Source organism: Zonotrichia albicollis, chromosome 14, assembly GCF_047830755.1.
Source record: "Zonotrichia albicollis isolate bZonAlb1 chromosome 14, bZonAlb1.hap1, whole genome shotgun sequence".
Classification (NCBI taxonomy): Eukaryota; Metazoa; Chordata; class Aves; order Passeriformes; family Passerellidae; genus Zonotrichia; species Zonotrichia albicollis.
In genome coordinates, this window is record NC_133832.1 from 2,360,665 (window position 1) to 2,380,470 (window position 19,806).

The 19,806-nt window shown below is 53.3% G+C and overlaps 1 protein-coding gene and 1 non-coding gene across 2 annotated transcripts; one reads left to right on the forward strand and one right to left on the reverse strand.

The window, feature by feature from the left end:
* Positions 1-996: 996 nt before the first annotated feature.
* LOC102070034 (ras-related GTP-binding protein A) lies at positions 997-13,564 on the reverse strand. The gene is made up of 11 exons (XM_074551308.1): positions 13,255-13,564; positions 13,095-13,201; positions 12,534-12,567; positions 10,596-10,695; positions 9,392-9,458; positions 8,626-8,848; positions 8,128-8,223; positions 7,269-7,391; positions 4,709-4,800; positions 3,817-3,932; positions 997-1,482 (listed from the first exon to the last, which is right to left on the reverse strand). The coding sequence occupies exons 3-11, from the start codon at positions 12,558-12,560 to the stop codon at positions 1,385-1,387; spliced, it is 942 nt and encodes a 313-aa protein (XP_074407409.1). The 5' UTR covers positions 12,561-12,567; positions 13,095-13,201; positions 13,255-13,564; the 3' UTR covers positions 997-1,384.
* A 290-nt stretch (positions 13,565-13,854) lies between these two features.
* TRNAE-UUC (transfer RNA glutamic acid (anticodon UUC)) lies at positions 13,855-13,926 on the forward strand. Its single transcript has one exon. It is a non-coding gene; the product is annotated as a tRNA-Glu (tRNA).
* Positions 13,927-19,806: the final 5,880 nt, after the last annotated feature.

A 19,806-nucleotide genomic window follows, 5' to 3' on the forward strand; every position in this document is an offset into this window, starting at 1 on the left:
CAATTCCCGGAGGATGGAGCGGGGCTGCGAGCTCTTGTGCGGAGCCCTCAGGTTCTCTGGCCCTTTCATCTCCTCGTTCCCCCTCCTGGACTCAGGTTCTCCATCCCTTTTATCTCATTCCCACTCCTGGACTCAGGTTTTCTGTCTCTTGTATCTCCTCATTCCCACTCCTGGACTCGTCCCGTTGGATTTCTCCCCTGGACTCAGGTTCTCCAACCCTTCTATCTCCTCATTCTCCCTCCTGGACTCAGGTTCTCCGTCCCTTTTAGCTCCTTTCCCTCCCCTGGACTCAGGTTCTCCGTCCCTTTTATTTCCTCGTTCCCACTCCTGGACTCGCCCTGGAGGATTTCTCCCCTGGACTCAGGTTCTCCAACCCTTTCATCTCCTCATTCCCTCCCCTGGACTCAGGTTCTCCATCCCTTTTATTTCATTCCCACTCCTGGACTCGGGTTTTCTGTCCCTTGTATCTCCTCATTCCCACTCCTGGATTTGTCCTGTTGGATTTCTCCCCTGGACTCAGGTTCTCCATCCCTTTTATCTCCTCATTCTCCCTCCTGGACTCAGGTTCTCCATCCCTTTTATCTCATTCCCACTCCTGGACTCGGGTTTTCTGTCCCTTGTATCTCCTCATTCCCACTCCTGGATTCGTCCCGTTGGATTTCTCCCCTGGACTCAGGTTCTCCGTCCCTTTTCTCTCCTCGCTGCCACTCCCGGACTCGCCCCGGAGGATTTGTCCCCTCCCAGCGGGTGTGTGGGCAGGGATGCAGGGCAGAGCCAGGCACGGAGGCACCACACCCATTTTTACACAGTAATTTGATGCAGCAAGAGAGAATAAAGGGAGGGAGATGCTGCCAAAGCGATTCCCAGTGAAACTCTGGAGTGGCTTTCAGCCAAATCCCCCCCAAAACCACACAAGGAGCCACCCAGCCCCTACAGCTCCTGCCTCCCAAAGCTGCCCCGGGATTCGGGAGAAAGCAAACCCACTTTGCAAAGCTCTCAGATCTGAAATCCCTGGTAGCAAAAATTTATTTCCATGACCAAAGATGAGGAGAAATTTATAAACTTTTTCTAGCAACCATCCAAGGAAACAGTGAATATGCCATCAGCCGGCAGCCTCGCGTCCCGGAGGGCTGTGCCACACCCCCAGCGGGCACAGCGCCCTCCGGCCTCCTTCCTTCCCCACCTGCCGTGCCAGGGAATCCGGGCAGCTCCGCTCCGCGGCGGCTCCGGCCAGCCCCCAGCTCTAGTGTCCAACGTGATGAGGAGAAAAAACAAGCAGCACACTCATTTCAAAGCCCAACAAAGACATGGACAGTGTTAGATTCTCCTAAAAAGAAGCAGTCCCGGTGTGTTTTTTCTCCCCCCAAAGCGCCGGTGCCTGGGATCAGCGCATGAGCAGGCTGTGCTTTGGTCCATCCACCCTCTCCAGCTTCTCAAAGTGTTTCCTGGCGTTCCGGATGTTGATCAGCGTGGCCGCGGAAGCTGCGACGGAAAAGGGACGGGGGAGATAAAAAGAAGTTAAAAAGGGTGAGAGTCACCGTGGCCTCAGGGCTGCCTGGCTCCAGCTGCTCTGTCTGCAGGGCTGGCTGCATCCTGCTGCTCCCGAGCCACGCAAAATCCACACGGGGACTTTGGGCAGGGAAAAATTTCATGTGAGAGGGTCTGGGCAGAATTCAATGGGGGAAGATCTGGGCAAAATTTGATCTGGGATGGCCTGGGCAAAATTTCATGTGGGAAGATCTGGGCAAAATTTCATGTGGGATGGGTAAAAAGCATGGGAAGGTCTGGGCAAAATTCAGCATGGAATGGTTTGAGCAAAATTTAATATGGAATGGTCTGGGTGAAATTTCATGTGGGATGGGTAAAAAGCATGGGAAGGTCTGGGCAAAATTCAACATGGAATGGTCTGAGCAAAATTTAATATGGAATGGTCTGAGCAAAATTCAATATGGGATGGTCTGGGCAAAATTTCATGTGGGATGGATAAAAACCATGGGAAGATCTGGGTGAAATTTCATGTGGGATGGGTAAAAAGCAATGGGAAGGTCTGGGGAAAATTCAGCATGGAATGGTCTAAGCAAAATTTAATATGGAATGGTCTAAGCAAAATTTAATATGGGATGGTCTGGGCAAAACTTCATGTGGGATGGGTAAAAATTAAGCATGGGAAGGTCTGGGCAAAATTCAGCATGGAATGGTCTGGGTAGAATTCAAAGGGGGAAGATCTGGGCAAAATTTGAACTGGGATGGGTAAAAAGTAAGCATGGGAAGGTCTGAGAAAAACTTAATGTGGGAAGGTCTGGGCAAAATTTCATGTGGGATGGGTAAAAAGCATGGGAAGGTCTGGGCAAAATTCAGCATGGAAGGGTCTGAGCAAAATTTAACATGGGAAGGTCTGGGCAAAATTCAGTATGGAATGGTCTGAGCAAAATTTAACATGGAATGGTCTGAACAAAATTCAATATGGGATGGTCTGGGCAAAATTTCATGTGGGATGGGTAAAAATTAAGCATGGGAAGGTCTGGGCAAAATTCAGCATGGAATGGTCTGAGCAAAATTTCATGTGGGATGGGTAAAAATTAAGCATGGGAAGGTCTGGGCAAAATTCAGCATGGAATGGTCTGAGCAAAATTTCATGTGGGATGGATAAAAACCATGGGAAGATCTGGGTGAAATTTCATGTGGGATGGGTAAAAAGCAATGGGAAGTTCTGGGCAAAATTCAGCATGGAATGGCCTGGGTAGAATTCAAAGGGGGAAGATCTGGGCAAAATTTGAACTGGGATTGTCTGGGCAAAATTTGATCTGGGATGGGTAAAAAGTAAGCATGGGAAGGTCTGAGAAAAACTTAATGTGGGAAGGTCTGGGCAAAATTCAGCATGGAAGGGTCTGAACAAAATTTAATATGGGAAGGTCTGGGCAAAATTTCATGTGGGATGGGTAAAAATTAAGCATGGGAAGGTCTGGGCAAAATTCAACATGGAATGGTCTGAGCAAAATTTAATATGGAATGGTCTGAGCAAAATTCAATATGGGATGGTCTGGGCAAAATTTCATGTGGGATGGATAAAAACCATGGGAAGATCTGGGTGAAATTTCATGTGGGATGGGTAAAAAGCAATGGGAAGGTCTGTGCAAAATGTAATGTGGGAAGGTCTGGGCAAAGTTTAGTGTGGGATGGTCTGGGTAAATTGAACGTGGGATGGTCAGGGCTAGTGGCTGATCCCAGCAGAACACGAGCAAAAGCTGCTCCTCCCAGAGCTGCTCCCCAGCCCAGCAATGCCCAGGGATCCCCAGGGTCCCTCATTCCCCGAGGAGGCAGGGAAAGCACAGCAGCAGGCCTGGGGAGGGCTGGGCAGTGTCCCTGGAGCCCCTGAGCTCCCAGCAGGAATTCCAAGAGCTGTGTAAACAGGGATCTGCTCCCAGGGGCTGTGGGCTGGCACTGCTGCAGCTCCTCCTTGGGATAAACAGAGGCTGCTAAAATTAGAGCCTGTCCACCCAAGAGAGCCCAGCAACACCCAAACATGAGCCAGCTCTGCTTCCTCCCCAAAAATCACTGGGGCTGCCAGCTCCCAGCTGCCCAAAATAGGCTCTAGGCACGACCTGCTCAGCCAGGTCTGCTTTGGTGGCTCCCTGTGACAGCTCAGCTGTGCCACCACCACCTCACACTCAACCCCTCTCTCTTCATCAGTTCTGTAATTAAAAACTCATTTTCCAAGAGAAACACTGTTTAAACTGGACTAATTACAAATTTTTTGAGGTTTTTCTGGGTTTTTTTTTTTTTGTCCCAAGCAGGTTTCTCTTGGCTCTGACTTACGTATGGAGGGGTCTGACATGACCACCATCACGTAGGTGTTGGATGTGAAGATGTCAATGAAAGCAGCAAAGTTGGAGTTCCTGACCTCCATGCTCTGGAAAGAAGCTGCCAGCTTACTGAAAAACAAGGAAATAAAGGGGAGAAAAAGAGTGAATGAAGAGCTTTTGTGCCCACATGGCCAAAATCCCTGATCTGAGCTGTTGGGAACAAGGAGGAGCTGGAATTCCCACTTGGCAAGGTGTGGTTACAGCAGGGCTTTGGCCGGGCTTGGTTTTAAAGGCAAATTCCTCAGTTTGGGGCCAAATGAGAACAATATCAGCTGCTTGTGCATTGAATGAAGGAAATTCCAGACACAACCTCCCTGACCAGGCCTGCTCCCCATGGATACCAGGGCTCAGCCATTCCCAGCTGGACACTCTGGATAGAAATAAGCATAAAATGGGAATATCTGGAGACATCTGAACATCTGTAACCCCCCAGAAACTTCTCCATTCTATCCAGCTCCACACACCCTCACAATTAACCTGGCAGTGGAGCCTGAGGGCTGTGCAAAGCCAAGTTTCCCATTTTTCCACTGAAATCAGGGATAAACAGTGCCTGCAAGCCCCATCCTCCCCAGGCAGTCCTGTGGGGCTGGGTTGGAACAGAGCTCTCCATTCCCAGATTCCAAGAGAAACACTTCTGATCATTCCAGCCCTGCAATTCCCCTGCCTTGATCCAGGAGGAGGAGACCTGGAACAAAACAGCACCAAAGCTCTCCCACCATGAGCAAAGGAGGAGTTAAATTAACATTTAAATGATTTGTGTTCCAGCTGCTGAGGAGTCAAAGTGGGATTCTCTGGAGAGAGCTGGAACAGCCCTGATGTCCCCAGTGCTGAGGGGAGCAGCTCACCTGCAGCTCAGCTTGAACTGTTTGATGATGTTGCTGATCTTCTCAAACCTGTGCACGTCCCGCTGCTCCTTGCACTGGTAGTGGGAGATCACCTGGAGAGGGGCAGGAGTCAGGATTCCAGCCCAGCCCTCCCACAGCAGCTCTGGGAATGCCTGGGGAGCAGGGGGGATCCCTCTGTGCCTTTGGCTGACTGATCTTGGGAGTTTTACAGAAATTCTTGTGGCACAGACCTGCCAGGTGACACCACTGTCCCCTGAGGGCTTCACCTCAGCAGCAATTTACATCTTGCTCCCAAAACAGGTGGGAACAGAGTAAAAAACGTGTCCATCACCTCAGGAACGGGCTGGGATGGATCTTCCCTCCCATCCTGCACAGGCAATGATCCCAAAGGCAAATCAAGCTGCTCCTCCCCAAGAAAAGCAGCTCAAAGGCAGCTCAAAGCTGCTTCCTTGGGAATTCCTTCTCTATTCCCTCTCTCACTCCAGTCTGGATGCCAACACCCAGAGGGGCTGAAGGGCTCCAGGAACCCCTGGAAACATCTCCACAAACATTCCCTCCCAGCTGGTGGCCCCAGCCCTTTATGGCTCAGCCCCACGGAGTGAGAGCTGCATTTCCTGCCCACACAGCTCCATCCCCACAGCACAGCTGACAGCAATCTCTTCAAAACCTTAGGCCAGCTGCTTTGAACTCTTCACAATCCCAAAATCAGCTCTCTGGATGTATCAGGAACCCTTGCACAGGGATCTGAACTGCTCTATTCAGGGAGTCACATTTATCAGAGGTTTTAGGGGTTTTCCCTCTTTTTTTCCCTTAACCACCTTAAACCCATCACTTTTTAAACTTGCCCAATTATTCCCACAAGCACAGCTTTAGCCATATTCAAGACTTGCAGTTCCCAGTGTTCAATCTCCTTCCTAAACTTCCCAGATGAGGTTTTCCCACTCCAATTTAAACACAATTTCAGAATAAGATCTCCCAAAGAGATTTTCACAGGAAGATTTCCCTCCAAGAGAAGAGAGTCCTGAGAATGTTTAAGTATATGAAAAAAAGGGAGGAGTTTTTTAAGAAGTCACCATTGCACTTAAATTAAGCACACAATTTTTGAAGCAAAGATAATTTCTTTCAGTTAAAAATGTCCCTGTAACAATCACACTGTCACACACCCCAAGGTGGAACTATTCATTATCTCCAAAAGGTCAAAAAGCAGAACTTGCCAGGCATGGCAAGTGTTTGTTTCTGATAGTTTAAGGAGGAAAAAAAAAAAGTCATGGCTCCTTTCCCAAATTCCCTCCATCATTTCCAAATCACCAGCAAGGAAAACACTCCAAATAATTGAAGTATTTCCTTCAGCTCAGCAAGAGTTTGGTGCAAAGTGTGAAGAGCCCAGCCCAGCAATCAGGAATATGGCCAAGCACCAAGAGTGGTTTTATCTTTGCAGAGGGATTGGGAGCACAAGGACCTGGAAAAGCACCACAATCCCATGGCTGACCCCCCATCCATGCTCTGGATTTGCAGAACATCAAAAACCAAAAGGAATCAGGTCCAGCTCAAATGCTCCAGCAGGAGGAAGTGAAAAGGTTTGGTTTGAAGCTCCAAAAGGTTCCTGCCCTGTGCAGAGGGGGATTCTCAGAGCAGCCCCACCACAATGGGGACATGAAACACTCCCAGAGCCTGCAGGAGGAAACCCCAACCAAAGCTCAGCTCAGCTGCTGCAGGGGGATCCTGGGATGGTGCCATGGGCCACAGGATCCCAAGGCCTGGATCAGGGCACTCCTCACTGGGGCTGCCACCTCCCAGCCTCCATGGGATCCCACAGTGGTTTGGCTTGGAAGGGCCTCAAAGCTCATTCAGGTCCAACCTGACACCTCCCACTGCCCCAGTGTCCATGGGCCTTGGGCACTGCCAGTGCTGGGCTGGTGCCAGGAGCCTCTGGGGCTGGATCCTGCAATGGTTTGTGTGGGAAGGGAAGGAAGGCTCATCCCGTCCCACCCCTGTCATGGCAGGGACACCTTCCCCTACTCCAGGCTGCTCCAAATCCCAGTGTCCAGCCTGGCCTTGGGCACTGCCAGGGATTCAGGGTGGGCACCTCTGCCAGGGCCTGCCCACCCTGCCAGGGAAGTTTTTTCCCCAATACCTAATGTAAACCTACTCCCTTTCAGTTTAAAGCCAAGTTTGGGTAGGAAGGGATTTGATGATTCCTTGGGCAGGGACACCTCCCACCACCCCAAGGTGCTCCAGCCAACCTTGGACATTTCCAGGGATCCAGGGTGGGCACCTGTGCCAGGGCCTGCCCACCCTGCCAGGGAACAATTCCCAATTCCCAATCTCCCATCCATCCCTGCCCTGTGGCAGTGGGAGCCATTCCCTGTGTCCTGTCCCTCCATCCTTGTCCCCAGTCCCTCTGCAGCTCTCCTGGAGCCCCTTCAGGCCCTGGCAGGGCTCTGGGCTCTCCCTGGAGCTGCTCCTGTCCAGGTGAGCACCCCCAGCTCTCCCAGCCTGGCTCCAGAGCACAGGGAGGGAAAGGGAAGCTCCTCCCAGGGAATCCATGCCAGGAACTCACCAGGAACGTGGCTCTCTCAAACAGCAGCACCTCGTCTGCCTCGATGATCTGAGCAAAGTTCCTCAGGTTCATCTCCAGCTGCTGCACGTTGGGGATCAGCTGGTAGACAATGCTGGACCAGGCCTGCACAGGGAGACACACAAAGGTCCCACCAGCTCCTCTCCTCAGCCCCTTGTGAGAAAGGTGCTCCCAGAGGGATTTTTGGCACTTCTGGCTGCTGACAGCCTGGGCAAGGCTGAGCAGCTCCTCCACCCTCCATACCCAATCCCCAGAGGGAGCCCAGAGCTGAGGAGATCCTTCCCTGGCTCCAGTTCTTCTCCAGCAGGCACAGAAACTGCAGTGCTGCTGAAGAGACTGAAATCATCCCTGCTTTAAGCTGGGAATGTTTGTGTCTCCTTCCTCCACTTAAGTTCACAGAGATTTTTAATCCTGAGCAAGGTCAGCACACAGATGGACACTTGGCAGCTCATCCCTGACCCAAACAAGGTTCCACCTTATCCCAACAGGCCAGGAACAAACCCAGGAGGGCTGGGGGATGCTGGGATCAACATCTGTGCTCATCCACACTCAGCCTCCCCTCCCTGCCCAGCTGCTGACCCAGGTGTGGGGCAGTGGCAACCTCACCCTTCCAGAGCCAGGGGGATGTTTGGATGCCTGTCTGCCAAGCTACCAATATTTACCACACGCTCCTGACTTCTTAAAATTAATTAATAAACTCAGGATTGAGTTTCACTGCCACCCTACAGAAGCAGCTGCAGAGCTGAACACAGCAGCAGCAGCTCCAGGGATCCTCCTCCTGCCCTGCTCCCAGTGGGAAGAGGAAGAATCCTCCCAGATGTGGAGAGGGAGCTGCACCAACCTTGTAAAGGGTCTCATCCCAGATGGAAGTTCTGAAACAAACACACTCCAAGGGCCGGGAGAGGCGCTTCAGGTCCTCCTCACGCTCCTTAAAAATCTGGGGGGCAAAGAGAGTTGGGTGAAATGTTCCTGCCTGTGCTGTGGCTGCTGTATGGATTTATGGGGTGAGTTTCACATGGATCTCTGGGACACTGCAGGGCAGAGTGGCCAGGAACCCTCCCAGGGAGCAGCAGGGATGTCTTGGTGCACAATCCCAACACTGTTTGGGTTGGAAGGAGCCAAGGTGTGCTGGCAGCTCTGGAACCAGACAGGAAAGGCTTTTCCTGTCCCTAAAACCCAGGACTGCTGCTCTCCAGTGGATTCTAGGATGACACACTTTAAAAGAAGGCAGGAAAAGCTCTGAGGAGATCTGAGAAAGCCTTCGAGGAACAGCCCCAGGGGCTGCCTTGGAGCTGTGACCCACAAGGGATGCATTTCCATGGCAATGCCAGCTCCTCACCAGATCCCGCTGGTCCTCCTGCACCAAGTCCATCTTGTGCACCAGGCAGAAGATCTTGGCATCAGGGGAGTTCTGCAGGATGGCCTCCAGGCAGGACTGGTAGTAGTGCATGTCCTTCTCCAGCTCCCTGCTCTCCACGTCGAACACGTAGATGAGCACCTCCACGTTGCGGAAGATGTTGTCCCTCTGGCTGGTGAAGTAGTTCTCCATGAAGGTGTCCTGCCTGGGGGCACAGCAGGACACTCCTTAGGGCAGTTGGTGGGAAGCTGCTCCTGGCAGGAGGGCCAGGCTGGAGCTGTGTGCCCTGGGCATTCCCAACCCCCCAGTCCCACAGGAAACCAAAGCTCCCTCATATGCTGCTGCTTCAGGCCCCGGGCTGGCTTTAAGGAGCCTTTTGTGAAAGCCCACAGCAGCAGAACAGGTGAAACGTGACCTAAAGCATCAGCTCAGCCTTAAATCCCAGGGTTAAATCTCTTTAACTCTGGCTGAACATGACTGAGGTGGTCCAGAGGCCATGGAGCTGAGGAGGGGACAGCATTCCTTGACAAAAGCTGCTTCCATGAGCCACAGGATCAACCTCCAGCACGGCCTCTGTGCACAAATCCCACCTGGATGGAGCTGGAGTGAGCAATTCCAGCACCTCAGGACAGCAGAAGGAGCATTTCCTTGGCACCACCTCATCCCAGGGGGAGGAGAATCCACCCTGCTCCACCCCTGATTCCCCAGAGCCTCCCCCAAGGGCTGGGAAGGAACAATCAGTACCTACCCTCCACAGTCCCACAGGTTCAACACCAGGTTTCCCAGGAATCTGACATGGGAATGCTCCACATCAACTGCAAAGAGACAGCAGGAGCTCACTGACTGCACCACAGCCAGGGCAGAGCTTGGGCAGCCAGAAATCCTGGAAATCAGCCCCCAATCATGGAATTGGAGGGGATTAAAGCCCTCATTCCAGCCCCTGCACCTTCCACTACCCCAGGCTGCTCCAAGCCCCATCCAGCCTGGCCCTGGACACTTCCAGGGATGGGCATCCCTCACAAAGCAGCCCCAGTTTGTAAAATCTCACCAAAATCCCATTTCCCAGAGAACTCAGGCCTCCCTGCCCACTGCTCTCCTGAGAAGTGCAGTGAGTGTTCCTGTTCACTCCCACATTCCCTGGTCCCTGGGATATTGTAGGAATGACTGTGCAGGGCTTGAAGCCATCCCTGACAAAATAAACCAGGAACACAGGGAATGTAAACTTCAGGAGGAGGCCAAATCCATGGCAAAGGGGAAATTTACACCAATCCTTGACATGAAATCCACACAGGCCCCTCCCAGTGAGAAGCACCAGATCCCAACCACTCATCCACCTCTCCCAGAGGAATCACTTCTTGCTCTTTCCCAACAAAGGCTTTGGAAAGGGAAGAAGGAAAGGCATTCATTAAACCCAGTGCATCATCCTGCCAGAACCACAGGGGCACTGCAGGATCCCTGTGCTGGAGATCCCTGCAGGAGCAGGAACATTCCACCAACACACAGGAGGCTCTGACAGGTGGAGCTGCACCAAAGCTGCTTCCTGATCCCAAAAATAAAGAGTTAAGGATCAAATTTAAATAATAAAGCAGCAAAGGCCGCTTCCTGTTCCCCAAAACAGGGAGTTAAGGATAAAAGTTGAACAATAAAGCAGCAAAGGCTGCCTCCTGATCCCAAAACAGGGAGTTAAGGATAAAAGTTGAACAATAAAGCAGCAAAGGCTGCCTCCTGATCCCAAAACAGGGAGTTAAGGATAAAAGTTGAACAATCAAGCAGCCCAGCCGATCCCAGCTGCCTTTCCCTTCCCTCCCCTTCCTGCCTGTCCCTGGCTGATCCCGAAGCTCCCAGCGGGTGTGGCAGCTGCAGGACACACCCAAGGGAGCCGGGGATGGCTGCAGGGAGCGGCCCCACCCCTGTGCTGAGGCTGGAGCTGCGGGAACGGGGCGGGTCCTTACTCGTGGCCCCCAGGCGCCGCGTGTCCCGGGCGATGTAGTTGGCAAAGATGATGGATCTCATGCTGGTCTTGCCAGACCCACTCTTACCCATCAGCAGCACCTGCACACGGGGAGAGAAGGAAAAATGAGCTCTCACAGAGCACTGAGTGCCCTCCAGCTCCCTCGGGCACTGACACTGCACTGGCACAGCCCAGCTGGGAATGCACCACGAGAGGCAGAGAGGAGAACATGGGGAGCAGGACAGACATCCCAAACACTCCTGGGTGGTCCCTGGGCCATGGTGACCCCACCTCCCTGCTCTCCTTGTTCATCCCACCTCCCTGCTCTCCTTGGTCCCTGGGCCATGGTCACCCCACCTCCCTGCTCTCCTTGGTCACACTGAACACTTTTAACACTTTTCTCCCAAAACGTGGACAGGACCTGGGAAAAGCAGGAGCTGCCTCCCCATTCCCAGCCCCTCCCATCTGGTGGCTTTGGTGACACCAAAGGACTTTAAAGATGAGGAACAGCTTTGTCTCAACCCTCCAGACCAAAAACAACCCCTCAGCTCCTGGTTTTCCACCCCAAACACTCTGTCCTAACCAGACAGGGGTGGGAGGGTCCTTACAGACCTTCTAATACTGCTCTTCCCACAACCTGACTGGTTTTCCTTTCCCCAAATACCAGGGAAATGCCCAGTTTCAGGTGCTAGAAGACCAGAAAAAGGGGAAAAGCAGATGAGGCAATCCAGGTCAGCATCCCCAGAGAAAGGGAGACCCTTCATGGCTCCAGTGATGCCCCTCCAGAGGAGACTTTTGGCTCCATGAGGTCTCATCCCTGCAGAGCTCAGGGGAAAGGAGAGGCAGCCAAAAAGCAGGGAATGCTGCTGGGGGTGGGGATGAGGGGAGACAGTCACACCAGGCAAGGCTTTACATTGTGATCTAAAAATAAAAATTAAACAAAACAAACCCATCAGCGGCAGCCAACACAGCCCTGCTCACAAACCCCAGCTGTTAAACAAGCTCCAGTCACAAAGCCAAATGCAGCTCCTGGCAGCAGCCCTGCCAGTGTGCCATCCAGGAGGGATTTCAGGAGAGCAGCCCAGGGAGGGCTGCCCAGCTGCCACCCCCACCCTGGGCAGCAGGGCAGGAGCTGGGCACAAAGCAAGGCACAATTCCCCAGGGAAGCTGCCCACAGGCTCCAGGGTTGCCAACAAGGAGGGTTCCTGGCTGTTCCACACCCAGGAGGGCTGGGGAGGGCCCCCAGATGCTGCCCTGTCCTGTCCCCTGAGCTGATCCCAGAGAACGGCCAAGCTCTTATTTCACAGCACCAGCACAAAATCGCAGGCAAGAAACTCGATCCCAGTCTGAGGCACGGCCCAAACCAGCCCCAATTCCCAAAGTTTAGGCTGCAGAGGCCTCGCAAAGGGGTCAGACAGCAGCACGGAGAGCCAGGCAGGGAACCCAACCCCACCTCCCCATGGAACAGCAGCCAGATATTCCTTTAAGAGCTCTGGCCGTGCTCCTGCAGGGATACACCCACCCCTGCCATGCCCAGAGCTGCGGCTCCTTCCCCACGTGTTAAATTTCATCCTCCCGGAGCCCCGAGGGGGTTCAGGCTCCTGGGACACCTCGGGAGGGTGGCAGGGACAGGGGAGGGAGCAGATCCTCCTCCCTGAGCACAGGGTCTTGCAGAGGGTTTTGCAACAGCCCCAGCAGCACCGCGGAACAGCAACTGCCAGGAAGGCTCTGCAGGAATCCAGGCCAGGATTAAAGCCGGGGTTAACCCAGCCCATGCAGGCCAGGATTAAAGCCGGGTTTAACGCCTGGCACCTCCAGCAGAGGACGGAGCACTGACCCTGAGAGACACCAGAACCCCAGCTGAGGGATGGATCCAACAAACAGTGCTCATGCTTGCAGATGGGAAAGGGAAACCCAGGATCATCCTGCCCGTCCTTACCTTTTTCTTCATGGCTGTGCTTGGCATCACACACCTGCAGAGAGAAGCCCACCTTGGATCGCTGCTTTTCACACACACATGCTCCGCTCGCCAATCCCAATGCCAATCCCGATCCCAATCCCGACACCAATCCCAAAGCCAATGCCCGTGCCGCTCCCACCCCGGTACTGGGGAAGCGCTGACACAGCCCCGGCTCCCCTCCCCCTGCTCCGGCCCATGGGGAACTCCCGCTGCTGCCGGGAAACCTCCGGCGCTCCCGAAACCGCCCGGCCCGGCTGGGGTGGCTGCGGCCGGGCCGGCAGCGCCTCCGCAGCCCCTTCCCGGCACGTTCCGCAGCCGCTTCCCTCTGGACATCCACAGCCCCGTCCCTCCCTCAGGATCCCCGCAGCCCCGTCCCTCCCTCAGGATTCCCTCAGCCCCGTCCCTCCCTCAGGATCCCCGCAGCCCCTTCTCCCAGCACGTCCTTCCGTTTCCCCGGGATTCCCCGCAGCCCCATCCCCGCGATTCCGCCGGGACTCCCCGCAATGCCCGCGCCCCCCGGGCCGGGCCGCGCCTCGGTACCTCCGGCGGCGATGGGCGGCTCGGGGCCGGCTTGGGGGACGATGCCGGTGTGAGCCCCGGCAGGTCGGGCTCGGCGGGCCGCAGGTGGTGCCCGGCGCTGCCCGGGCCTGTGGCGGTGCCCGGTGCGGTGCCCGGTGTGGGCCGCAGGTGGTGCCCGGGGCTGTGGCGGTGCCCGGTGCGGGGCTCGGCGGTGCCCGGTGCGGTGCCCGGTGTGGGCCGCAGGCGGTGCCCGGGGCTGTGGCGGTGCCGGGTGCAGGGCTCGGCGGGCCGCAGGCGGTGCCCGGGGCTGTGGCGGTGCCGGCTGCGGGGCTCGGCGGTGCCCGGTGCGGTGCCCGGGGCTGTGGCGGTGCCGGCTGCGGGGCTCGGCGGGCCGGAGGCGGTGCCCGGGGCTGTGCCGGTGCGGGGCCCTGCCCGGGCCTGTGGCGGCGCCCCCGTCCCGCCCCCCGCCCCGCTCACGGGACCCAGCGCTCGGCGGCCGCCGCCGGTCACGTGAGCGCGCCCCGCGCACGCGCGCGCCCCCGGTATCACGTGATGAGGGCGCGGGGCGGCCGAAGTCCCGGTCGCCATATTGGGTGAGGGCAGCGTCTCTCTGGCACAGCGGGGGCGCTTACTGGGGGGTCCCGATGAGTCCCGGGCATTCCCGGTGACTCCCGGTGTCTGCCATGGAACGGCAGAGCAGCGCCCGGTGGAACCACTGATGGCAGCGAGCAGGGCGGGCAGTAGCGTTTTAAGGCGCACGGGTGCACTGCATTTCAGCGCCTCCCATATGGTCTAGCGGTTAGGATTCCTGGTTTTCACCCAGGCGGCCCGGGTTCGACTCCCGGTATGGGAAGTTTCACTTTTGCCCTGCCGGATCGGGAAACACCCTGCCCGCCTTTCCTATTTTTCCGCACGTTCTCCCTCAAAACTCCTTCGGGACTTGATTTTTGCACCCCTGCAGCAAAGTTTCTAGGCGCCAGGAGCCCCCTGAAGCCGTAGGAAGCGCTTTGCCTCTGCAAACTCAGCCTCACAGCTATTTAAAACTTCAAGTACATTGGAGCACAGAGCCCCAGCTAATTAACATGCTGTTAATTGGCTTTTTCTCTAACACAAGCAAGAAAATTCCTGCTTGTGTCCCACGGTGTGTTTTAAACCACCCTGATTTCCTCAAGGCAAATAGGATTGTGCTGAAGGTATGTATATAGAAATCCACACATGACATATAGATTTATACATGTTTATTGCTGAAGGGACTCCTGGGAGCTCCCCCAGACCAGTGGACTCAGAGATCTGGAGAGATCTGCTGGGGTTTCCTGGCTTCCAGAGATCCTGGGCCATCACCTTGGGTGTCTGTGAAAAATTAGTATTTTATGATTGGCTTTTTCCAAATATTAAAAATGAATATTATATGTGTTATGTTAGAAAGTGATGCTGTGTTAATTTTCTTAAGTAGTGTGTTAAATATAGTTTTAGGTTATAGCATAATGTTAAAATAGAAACTATGCTGTGTAGGATAATTTTTTTAAAGAAAGGACTCACAGTGAGATAGCAGCCACAGGATGCCTGAACCTTTCAGAGAAAAAGAATTTATTGCTTCATTATCAGAAGAAACGAACTTCTTCCTGCCTTGCTCAGCACTGAAGATGCTGTCAGGGTTCAGAGGAAGAAGCTGACACTGCCCAGACAGAATCCTGTGTTTGAATGGAATTTATGCATCATGTATGAGGTGTAGGAATATGCAACAGGTTATTGCTTTTAAGGGTTAATCCTCTGTTAATGTGGGTCCTTTTTCAGGCTTATTTTGTCCAGAAAGAGGTACCTGGACTGTCTGTAACTCTTTGTTTTTATTGTCTCATATTGTCCTAAATCCGAAATATCCAAATTTTTATTACTCTAATTATATTACTATTTTTATAACCATTTTATTACTATGAAACTTTAAAAATTTTAAAAGCAAGTGATTGGCATTTTTCACATTGTCCCCTCCCAGAGCCATCAATCACCTTGGGTGTCCCCTGAGCCCTGTCACCTTGGGTGTCCCCTCTGAGCCTCACCATCCCTCTCAGAGCCATCAGTCACTTGGGGTGTCCCCTTCCAGCCTCATCACTCTGCGTGTCCCCTCAGTGCCATCACCCTGTGTGTCCCCTCATTGCCACCCCATCAGTACCATCATCCTGCACGTCCCCACAGTGCCATCACCCTGTGTGTCCCCTCAGTGCCATCACTCCCTTGGGTGTCCCCTCTGAGCCCTGTCATCCCCCTCAGTGCCATGCCCCTGTGTCCCCTGAGCCATCACCCCATGTGTCCCCTCAGTGCCATCACCCTGTGTGTCCACACAGAGCCTTGCCATCCCCCTCAGAGCCATCACCCTGCATGTCCCCACAGTGACATCACCATGTGTGTCCCCTCAGTGCCATCACCCCGTGTGTCCCCTCAGTGCCATCACCCCGTGTGTCCCCTCATTGCCACCCCCTCAGTGCCATCCCCCTGTGTGTCCCCTCAGTGCCATCATCCTGTCTCCCCTCGGTGCCATCACCCTGTGTGTCCCCTCTGAGCCTTGCCATCCCCCTGTGTGTCCCCTCAGTGCCATCACCCCGTGTGTCCCCTCAGCGCCACCCCCTCAGTGCAATCACCCTGTGTGTCCCCTCGGTGCCATCCCCCTGTGTGTCCCCTCTGAGCCTTGCCATCCCCCTCAGAGCCATCCCCCTGTGTGTCCCCTCAGAGCCATCCCCCTCAGTGTCACCTCCCTGTGTCTCTCCATCTGAGCCTTGTCATTCCCCTCAGTGCCATCACCCTGTGTCCCCTCAGTTCCATCACCCTGTGTGTCCGCACAGAGCCTTGCCATCCCCCTCAGTGCCATCACCCTCAGTGCCATCACCCTCTGTGTCCCCTCAGTGCCATCACCCTGCGTGTCCCCTCAGTGCCATCCCCCTGTGTGTCCCCTCTGAGCCTTGTCATCCCCCCCAGTGCCATCATCCTGCATGTCCCCACAGTGACATCACCCTGTGTATCCCTTCTGAGCCATCCCCCTGTGTGTCCCCTCAGTGCCATCTCCCTCAGTGCAATCACCCTGTGTGTCCCCTCAGTGTCATCTCCCTGTTTATCTCCATCTGAGCCTTGTCATCCCCTCAGTGCTATCACCCTGTGTGTCCCCTCTGAGCCTTGCCATCCCCCTCTGAGCCATCACCCTGCGTGTCCCCTTGGTGCCATCACCATGTGTATCCCCTCAGTGCCATTACTCCCTGTGTGTCCCCTCAGCGCCATCCCCCTCAGAGGCATCACTGTGTGTGTCCCCTCAGTGCCATCACTCCCTCATGTCCCCCCTCAGAGCTGTGTCACCCCGTCCCTCCCTTGGGCAGTTTCAGGCAGCTCCAAGGAAATTCTGGCCTGGCAAACCTTGAAATGTTCAATGGGTGGCAAAGGCAGTGCTGGTCCCACAGGTTTTGAAGCTTTTTTCCTCCTCATTCCTTAAAGCTTTTAAAGCAAACATGGACATAAAAATGGGTTTGGATTTCTCCTTTAAAAACCAGGAAATGTCAGGAAAACACACCTCCCTTCCTTCTTGCACTGGATTTTAACAAGTATTTTCTATTCACATTTCAAATATCCTTGTCAGAGCCTGAAGCCCAAATTGCAGAGTTTTGTCTGACTCTGGGTGTGTTCGTTTATATTCATGCAAAACAATTCCCAGGAGAAGCTGGGACAGTAACTTTGTGTCCCCTAAAACTGTGCCAAGGTCCATGAGAGTTTGGAGCCATTTTACCTCTTTGTTCCTCTTGCTGAATTCTCAGATATCCCAATTAAACAGAAAAAAATTCCAAGTTTGATTAGCTGTGAAGGGGGAAGAGAATAAAATGGGGGTTTTTCTCTCCCACCCCCCTTCCTTCTGGACCTCTCCTCTATTTTTAAAGCAGATTTTTGAAGAAAATGGTCCAAAGTCAGAATATTCTGATAAAATCTGTCTAATTCCCTGATGTTCTTGCAGGAGAACAACTTGTCTCCAATTTTGGAACTCAGTTTCTAACGGAGCTGCACAATGACAACATTCACTTGCTGCCAGCAGCTGCTCTGAGCTCTCCTTGTTCAGCACGAGCCTTCTGCTCACAGCTCCTCTACACTCAACTTGGTAATTTTTGAAGTTTTATTGGCCAAGTTTTCACTGAACAACCCAAAAGCTGTAAAAAGTGCAGCTCAGGGGCTGTGCAGAGATAACCCCTCACTCCAGGAGCCAACACTGAGCATTTCAAACTCCTGCTTTTGTGCCTCTGGCAGACCATAAAGAGCTGAAGGAGGTGGGGCTCAGCTCCTTCCTTGACAGACTGCCCTGGATTTGGGATTTAGGGCTGTTGGCACAGAAATAAAAAGATAAAGGCACCAGCATGCCCTTCATCTTTAGCAGCAGCACAGGAAAGCAGGCAGGAAGTTGTGCTCACTCCCAAAAATATCCCAATTTATAAATTCAGCCCACAAGACAAAAATAGCTTCAGCAGCAGGTATTGTTTAATTCAGGAGTGCTCTGAAATAAACCAGTGACCCCACAGAATCCTTACTGTCAAGGAGAAAAACCCCAAACTGAGCTGCCAAAACCCAAAGATTCCAACATTTTGTGTAAAATGTGCCCAAAAAGCAGCCTGGGGTTTGCTGCTCTGATCAATGCTGTCCTCAGGGCTCTGCAAATGTTCCAAGGCTCTCCCTGCCTTCACTGAAGGGTTTTCTTTACACACTGAACATTTCCATGGTTTTAGGGAACAGAGAGGCACAAAATGAGCAGGAAGGTGTTTCACACAGGCACAAAGGGTTATCAGTGCTCCCACCTGTCCATGCCCAGGGAAATGAGGCACCTTCACAGCTCTGGGCAATTCTGAGCCAGAAGTCACCAGCCAGGCCTTCCTTTGTCTCCTTGGCCCACCCTGATCAATAAATGTTATTTAAATGCAGAGCAGCAGTGCCCTGTGTGCCCTCCAATGCCCCAAAAATCAGCAAAACCCTCTGAAGATGAGGTGGGCTGAGTGAGAAGTCTTTGTGCCAGTGCTGCTGTGGGTAATTAGCACAAAGCCTTTAATCCCAGCCTGGTTTGGGTTGGAAGCACCTTAAAGCTCATCCAGCTGTGCCCCTGCCACTGCCCCAGGATGGCACTCCCTAAGGACACTGTGGTGGCTGTCACAGAGCTGCTCTGCTGCTCCCCAGGCTCTGTCCCCTTCCAGCTGTCCTGGCAGGAGCTCTGAGTGTGCAGGGAAAAGAGATCAGGGATGATCACAGGTGGGTGCCTTGTGTCCTGGATTGCCAAGCAAATTTTATTCTATTTGCCATCTTAGCATTTGTCTTCTGTTCAGGGGGCAGTTTTCCTTATTGTTGGAAGCCAGAACATTCCTCTGGCTGCCCTGGAAAACTTGAACCCCTGCCCAGGGGGCTCAGAGACCTTGGCACAGAGCCCCAGACCCCTGTGCCTTTGATTTTAGCCCTTGGAAAAAAAACAATTACCAACCTTATATGAAGAATTATAAGCCACAAAAGTAGAATGAGAGTGAATTTATCATGGGGTGAAAAAACAGATTTTGGGGTTTTTGGTATGGGGGTTTAGGGGGCAAGATGGAAGGAACTGGGCATGTCCAGCCTTTCTTTTTCTTCTTCTTGGCCTCCATCTTCTGCTGTGGTAGTGGCACTGTTGGATTGGTTTAGAGTAGAAGCTCACTGTCTAACATAGGTGATAGGTATTGGGAAGTAATTGTAAACATTGTACACATAATTTTTGGTATAAAAAGATAACAACACCACTCCAAGGGCAGGCAGAGTGCCTCTGACTGTCTTGCTGAGCTGACCTCAGCAGGACAGGAGAAAGAATTTTATAGATAAGGAACAATAAACAACCTTGAGACCAAGAAATGAAGAGCACTGACTCCTTCTTCAAGCGCCGGGCTGGGAAAAAAGACTTTGAACTCTTCTCAGGGTCACTGTGAGCAGCAGAGACCCCAAGACCTTATCTCTTCCACATGCCCTCCTCTCTCTGGGGAGACACCTGCTGATAACAGCTATTGAATGTCCCTGCATGGCTGATAAGAACTACAGCATCCCATTGGGAGATGTGAGCCCAGAGGGAGGAGCCAAGCATTCCTACCCAGATATAATCCAGAGGTTTGAGACACCAGCACGGCTTCTCCACTGGATTCCCCAGAGGAACAGCAGCTGCCTCTCCTTCCCCTGGATCTTCAGAGGAAGAATCCATCCTTCTCTACAGGATCCTGCTCCAGCAGAGCCACCCCTGACACTGCAGGAGGGCTGAGCCACAATTCCAATGGGACTGCTGCCAACAGCCTGACCCACAGGGTGTCAGGCTGGGTTCTGGCTCTGTCAGTGTTGTTCCAGTGTACTGCATTGGTTATTTTATCCCTTTTTTTTCTTTTCCCTATTAAAGGACTGTTATTGCTGCTCCAATATTTTTTGCCTGAGAGCCCCTTAATTTAAAATTTATAGCAATTTGGATGGAGGGTTTACATTCTCCATTTCAGGGGAGGCTCCTGCCTTCCTCAGCAGACTCCTGGCTTTCCAAACCAAGACACCTTGTCAGAGGGAGCCTCTGGCAGCACAGAGATTCCCTTCTATCCCAGCTCTGCTTGGAAAGCTGTGTGTGCCCCAGCCTCAAGCATTCTTCTTTCCTGCAACACAGACACCTTTTATGAAAAATCCTTTCCTTACGGTTTTTTCTCCTGAGAAGCTGAGAGGCCTCAGGAACAAA

Excerpts from the sequence above, each read along its gene's own strand:
- LOC102070034 (XM_074551308.1), bottom strand. The coding sequence starts at position 12,560 with ATGCCAAGCACAGCCATGAAGAAAAAG. Across the intron at positions 8,849-9,391 it reads AACCTGTGGGACTGTGGAGG|GCAGGACACCTTCATGGAGA; the intron begins GTAGGTACTGAT and ends CTGTGCCCCCAG. Across the intron at positions 1,483-3,816 it reads CATGTCAGACCCCTCCATAC|CTTCCGCGGCCACGCTGATC; the intron begins GTAAGTCAGAGC and ends TTTCCGTCGCAG.